This window comes from Gadus morhua, chromosome 13, assembly GCF_902167405.1.
Source record: "Gadus morhua chromosome 13, gadMor3.0, whole genome shotgun sequence".
NCBI lineage: Eukaryota > Metazoa > Chordata > Actinopteri > Gadiformes > Gadidae > Gadus > Gadus morhua.
The window spans coordinates 2606315-2613244 of record NC_044060.1 but is presented as its reverse complement, the minus strand read 5'-3'; the positions used below and the strand labels follow the sequence as shown (position 1 = coordinate 2613244).

General features: G+C 44.7%; 1 protein-coding gene across 2 annotated transcripts in view; it reads right to left on the bottom strand.

The window, feature by feature from the left end:
• Positions 1–421: 421 nt before the first annotated feature.
• The window catches only part of grm7 (glutamate metabotropic receptor 7), a 189597-nt gene continuing 183088 nt past the window's right edge, over positions 422–6930 (bottom strand). The window contains exons 10-11 of one of the 2 annotated variants that reach the window (XM_030375438.1): positions 6114–6136; positions 422–2433 (exon numbers count right to left, since the gene is read on the bottom strand). In XM_030375438.1, the coding sequence (XP_030231298.1) occupies positions 6132–6136 (5 nt within the window). In that variant the 3' untranslated portion in view covers positions 422–2433; positions 6114–6131. The remainder of the gene's footprint in view (positions 2434–6113; positions 6137–6930) is intronic. The other variant, XM_030375436.1, reaches the window with a different exon arrangement.

Here is a 6930-nt window from a genome sequence, read left to right as displayed (position 1 = left end):
AGACAGGGATAATGAGGAAGAGCTGTAGCATTGCAGCCGATTATTGAATGGAAATGACGCAACCCATCTGTGCTGGGGGCCCATAGTAAGTGTACAGTGGAAAAAACTACTTGGTAGCCAAGTTCTTTTCCTGGTCTATGATTTGATTATGACTCTGTGAACTTAAAGTGTAAAAGTGCAAAGGTGTTGCTGAAGTTGTGCATGCAACTGAGAAAAGGACTGAAACGTTGTAGAAATGTAAAGTATACAATGGTGGTACGGTATAGAATGGCATTGTTTAGTATAGAATTGTGTTGTATCGTAATGTAACATATTTGTATGTGTATCTTGAGATACAATCATGTATTTTAGATTTTTTTCCATCAACCGCCAGCAAAACGCCACCTTGACCTCTGAGGAAAAACAGCAACACAGCTTTGTCTTCAGGAAATATAAAAAAAATAACCAAATCTTTTTATTTTGATGTTAATACATTCTTGGACAACACCACAGAACATTTGCATGAGGGGTCACTGACCTCTCCCACAGCATTGGCACAGAAGCAGCAAGGGCAACATGGAGATACTGAGTACAAACAGTAGAAAACATACATGCTTTGTCTTTTTTTTCTGTTTTGCTTTTAAATATAGATCCATCGTTCGTAGTTCGGTTCGGTTTTTTCTTCTACTTCTTCTTGATTTTCCGTTTCGGACGGTAAGAGACTCCCAAGACCAACCGAAGCCATATTCTGCCAAGTGAGAAAAATATATCCCAACTGCCACATTTAACCCAAACGAAAAGCTTTTAAAAACCAACAAACACAGAAAACCAACAGTGTATAGATCAGGACGGACCAGAGGAGAGGTGGTAGTTACCATGTCGTGACGAGTTCGCAGCAATCCTTTATTTTATATTATTTTTTCTTTTTATATTTTTTTCGGATTCAGTTTCAACATCAAACATATCAGGCATGCATTTACAACCATAACCACCATCGGGGCCCCTGGGTCGAACGGGGCGCCCGGTCTCGTCTGTTTAAACACAGTAAAGGGTCGTCTTCTCCGTCATCGTCTTCATCTTCATCATCATGGTGCACGGACAAAATACTGAAAGAATTTCTGCGTGTGAATATGAGGACGAACACACACGCACTTCAGAATGGGAGGGCGGTTTTTTACCAATTGGACAACAAACAACCAACTGGAAATGAATCAAAGGTTTAAAGGAACAGAACAGGATTAGATGGATCCTGTTTCTCTGAGCTCCTGGAATCAAAAGCTCACTGTTTGCATTTCTGTCTGTGGTTCAGTCTTAGTTTAGAGGACCATGATGAACTTGCACAGAACGAGGGTGAGATATTACAACGAGAGGTTTAAGTTCCAAACTTCATACTTTTATTTTGAAAACAATTTCTAACTAAACTAACCGCACAACCTTGGGAGACAGACTACCAGAAATCTTAGCTTCTCTCAAACAGAAGAATATGGCTTCAATCTAAATAAAAGTGCATCCAAGAAGCAAGGAAAACCAAAAAAACAAACAACCAAAAATAGATTTATCATCATGGACATCATACTCATCATCATCGTGTTAGAAAACTGTCAACAATCAGAGAAAGGAGGCCAACACCTACGCCAGAACAGACGACACAGAGACAGAGGGGGGAAAAGGGTTGGGAAAAAACTTGCAGTTTGGAGGTACATTTAAAGATGAGAGGCTTTGGCGCCCCCGCTGGTCAAAGTCCTGTACCGCGGATGCACTCACGCCTTCTACAGTGATGGCATGCTGAGCTGACTGCTGTATGACCTTGGCAGTGGGGATAAGCCCGTCTTGAAGTGCTCAGAGGGGGGGGATCCCCCTGTGATAAACCGTGAAACGGCCTCAGTTCTCGAGCACAACCCAGGAGTGGTCTAAATCCAATGGTGCACAAACATGCTGCCTGGCCCAACTGCCACAAAAAAGGTAACCACGCGTGTTTGAATTACACTGAGAAGATAATTGGCCTTTGTCCTTCCAACCCCAAGCTTTGAAATCGTTTAGTTGTTTTGTTTTCAATGTATTCTTCTTTTTAAGTCCTACTCTTTCTTTTCGAGGCCCAATCGCACAAAGTTGACACGGTTTGGTCAAAGGAAAATTTCCCAGAAGCCTTTTGCTGTAGCAGGCTGCTGATTGGCCGGGAATCCTTGAATGTGAGGTGGGCAGTGAAGCACATGAGACAGGAAACAGGAAGCCACCCTCACCGCTTTGCTTTGGGTCAACTTTCGTGGTGGTGACGGTAGCTACTGTTTTCGTCACTTTGTTTTCCATCTATCTCTTCTCCATCAATCTCTCTCTCGCTCTCTCTCGCTCTCTCTCCCCTCTCCCTTTATGTCGCTCTGTCTCTCTGTCTGATGGAAGGATGCTGTCAGATCGCAAGGTCGTTGTAGCTCACGTATGTTTTCTTTGCAGCTGGACCTGAAGAAACAGAATGAGAAAACAGTCAATGCCCGAGGCCGTCTGAGTTGAAGGGAAAACATTTCAGAATGATTTAAAGTCACCTTTCTAATGCTACGCAGCCTGATGAGAGAGATGAAAATTATTATGGATGAACAACTGCCATATCTCAGACATGATACTTTGTCTGTTTTTCTGTCTCTAGTTCTTGAAGCATCGACTGTGCGTCTCTCAAACCCCAACTAGCCTCAATCGACTGAAAATTTTGCTGAAAGTACTGATCAATAACCATGTAAGTTCCTTGACATATTCCTGCTGAATTAAAGAGTAGCGACGTTTAATACTGAAATTATTTTATTTGGTTTTATTTGAAGTTTGGGTGGTCCTAACGAATATGACACTTATCGACTAAAGATCTAAATTATTTCCACTATTTTAGAGCTTAGGCTCTCAGTTGAATTCAAACATCAGAGTCCGAATCTAAAAATCAAAGTTTCCAGTTCTTGAACGGTTCCTGCCTTAGCATCACTTCAAACTTCAAACTTTGAGAGTCAGAGAATGAATACGCGCATCGGGAGGTTCAAGAGTACTTCAAATATTTTGTCGGAGGAGGATAGATAGAAAAATCTCGGTTCCTCCTCTGCTTTCTACCCCCGTTGTGTGCTTGGGGCAGAACCTCCGCCATCCATCACGGCGCAGAGATAAAGAAACTAAGGTGACATATCGTGCGTATATTAAAGGGCCGACGCTGTCATTGAACCTCCCTGACATCTCCATAATGGCGTCTTATTCACAGGAAGCAGTCAATTACATCAGGCTCGCGAGGCCCCCGCTATTACCATAGTTACAGTGACAGGTGTGCATTAAAGCTCATTGTGCGTTCGCGCGGCAGGGCCGAGGAGAAATTATACATAATGCATTTCTGACGGCCGTTTATTCTCGCACTGATGGAGGGCCCCCTTCAGAAGTGAATTAGAGGGGATCCTGGTTAAAGGAAAGGTGTTTTTTCTGGCCCAGGGTGATTAAGGGTGGTCACTTACACATGTGCTACCGACTGTTACATTGAGTATTCAGCCTGATTTATTGAAGAGGCTTGATAACCTGCCGTGGAACAGCACGAGCCGCAGTTATTCTTGATTTTTCTTCGCTCAGAATCAACCCGGGCAATCAGTTATTGAAGACTATGTAGGTGATTTTTTCTTATGGGAAATAATGACTGTGGTAGGGACTCAAGGTAAAACAGTTTACTCTAGATTTGTGTGTGAAATGCATATTTAATCCTTTCAAATGTAATTGTGTATTCCCCAGTTTAAAGGAATACAACTAAAAGTCAAAATAGGAACATTCTCCGTAAGACGATCGAACAGACACGTCTTCCCTCCATTCTCTAGCGGTCGCCTTTCTTCCCGAGAGAAGGTAGCAATCGAGGTTTGCAAGAAGTCTTCAAAAGAGCTGTGTGGAGCTTCACAGAGAGACGCTTTACACACATCTTTGTTGTGGCGGGAATTGGCTTTTTTGTCATGAAGAAAGGCAAGAAGGTATTATGAGGAATAAAGAAAAGATCCTGGCTTTCTGCAGAGAGCGAGTGGCTGAGCGGCCAGACGGATCGGTCCAGATATGAGGCTTTATTTGGGGGGAGAGGTTAGGTGCGCGCAGAAGGGGTTCCAAGGGGAAGGACAGACATGCATGGGGAGAGAGCCAGGCAACAGATGGAGTCCTGCTGTCGGATACAGGGGTTTCAATGCGGGATAAGTCTAGTAATTGCCTTGGAGGTGAGAAGGATACAGTTGTATGATACCAGGTGAGGGGGGGAAGAGGAGGGTGGAGAGGTGGTTTCTGACAGCGAGGAACAGATGGAAAATCCACCGTCTTGACAAGTCATCAAATGAGGAATCGTGTTTTCAAGGAAAAACAGGAATCTCAATTGGGGGTGAGAAAAGCTCAATGTTTGTATGCTTGTTTTGGATCAAGCAGGACATCGACTAGAAATAAAATTGTCTTCCCGCCATGACAGATTCTTTCTTATTGAATGACCTATTTCGTTCAATGCAAGGCAGAATTTGCTATTCTTGAAAAGGTTGTTTTCCCCCAGTCCAATACTAAGTTAATACATCAACCGCCTCTTTCTGAAAACGGTCGGGCGAAATTCCCGATCTCAGTCAAAGAGCGGGAACGCCAATTCTCTGAGAAAATGAAGGAGATGGAACAGAAACCGTAGGAGGAGAAAGACAGCTGAACAAGGAACAGGGGGAGAGAGGGGGAGGAGAGAGGGAGGCAGAGCCAGGGAGGTGTGGAGGGGGAGAGAGGAGGCTCCGTTGGCTCAGACCAACAGATGGCCCTCAAGCTCAGCTGGGATCCGGCCTGGGACCCACTGAGACTGGAGCCCACTGATTGATGCATTATGATTATCTACCAGCCAGCCAGGAATACCAGATAGGATACAGCGGAGTCTCTCCCTCTATGTACACCCACTCCCTCGCTCTGTCTCCCCCTCCCTCTCTCGTTCTCCCTCCCCGTCTCTCGTGTGTACTCCTACAAACTCGCTTTTTCTCGTTCCTAGTCTCTCCCTCTCTCTGTCTCTCATGTCTACCATCTCCCCTCTCTATCTACACCGTCTTTCTCCCTCAATGTCTCTAAACTCTCTCCCAACTGTCTTCACCTGCCTCCCCCTGTTCCTCTATATCCATCTCTACTCCTTTCTCCCCTCTTTCTTCCCCCCATCTCTCTCATCACTATTCGCTCTCTCTCTCTCTCATTAGTCGCCGTCCGATTCTGTTCCCCGCGTCGTCTCTCGTCAATCCGTCTCCATTACGCCTCTCTTTCTCCCCCTAATGCTCATCCCTTTCTGCAGTCTCTCCTCCACGCTCTATCGCTCACTTTCTCTCCAACACTCACCCCTTAACGCTGGCTGCCTCCTTCTCTTTCTCTCACCTTCCAATTCCATTCATCTGAGTCCCTAACTCTCTTTCTCTCTCTCTCTGTCTCAACCCCACTATACTACTGTCTCCCTCTCTCTGCCCAACCCTTTCTCTCTCTAATTCTCTCTTGGTTGCATTCCCCCTATTCCTCTAGCTCCCCCTTTCTCCCTTTATCTATCTATATCTATCTCTATCTCCCTCAACTGTGTTGGGGTTTTCTCTCTCTCTCTCTCTCTCTCTCTCTCTCTCTCTCTCTCTCTCTCTCTCTCTCTCTCTCTCTCTCTCTCTCTCTCTCTCTCTCTCTCTCTCTCTCTCTGTAGTTCTGCAGTCAGCCCAGCAGCTGTGTATGATCTGATCTCCAGGGGTAGCCGTGGTACTGGAGCTGATGGTGGGGGTTGATGCAGGGCTGGTGGGGTCAGACATATAGTAACAGTGGGCTCTGGTAACAGCCTGTGTGGGCCACCACAGGGATGCAGTATATCTGCCACTCAAACTGATTGCCATGTTCTGCTGTCCCCTCTCTGTCTTTCCATGCTCATCTTAAAGTTACGAGTCAATCGAGAAAGTGGCGGGGAGGAGATCCACAGGTCTTGGAGCATTCAACCTGTGTGCTCTCTCTCTCTCTCTCTCTCTCTCTCTCTCTCTCTCTCTCTCTCTCTCTCTCTCTCTCTCTCTCTCTCTCTCTCTCTCTCTCTCTCTCTCTCTCTCTCACTGAACAGGAAGAGGAAATGGATCAAGGAGTCAGGGGAGGGAAGCAGTAGTAGAAGGTGAATGTCCTCTTACCTCTGATACATTATGAAATTAGCCTGTCAGGGGGAAGAACACATGAGCTTAGTTGAGGATCCCCTCACAGGACCAACAAGAAACCCCCGCCCCCCAACACACACATACATTGCCCCTCCATTTGACCTATAGGCATGAGCATTATTATCTATAGATTATGTATAGAACAGATTTAAACATTCTGTTGCTGTGGTGTCTTGTGTGTGAGTGTGGTGCGTCTTAGTACCATTTCCATTAGATGAAATCCAATTAGACGTGCAAGAAACTGATTTGTGGCCCTCACATTGTCAGATAAAGTTTGTTTGGGAAACAGTTGACAAATCCTTGAAACTTTCTGAGCAGTTTTCCCATAAATAAAGACGTTTCGACATTGCTTTTGATGAATAAAGGGAACAAAGTGATACATACAGTCAGTTACCCTAACAGTAAGATGTATTAACAGTGGTGCAGGCAGCTGTATATATGCCGGTGCAGAAGAAACTAAAAAATACTGCGGCAAAAACAGCTGGAGGCAAACACATGGGCAGCTTTCTGCTGGGACTTTATGGATGTGGTGATAAATAAACCACAGCTAATGTACGCTATTGAAACACTGCTCTCGGAGTGGGACTGGGCTGTATGACAACAGTGATATATCGTTGAATATCACCCCACGCTATTCCACTAGCTAGCATTTCATACATATGGTGTATAAGTCAAGCTGATGTTTACAACCTTAACTACTTTTTGCCGTTTTATGAGGCATTTTGGTGTGTAATATAAAAGGTGTCAAGTTCTGAAAATGTGATTTATGTTATTTAATTCATGTTTATTTAGT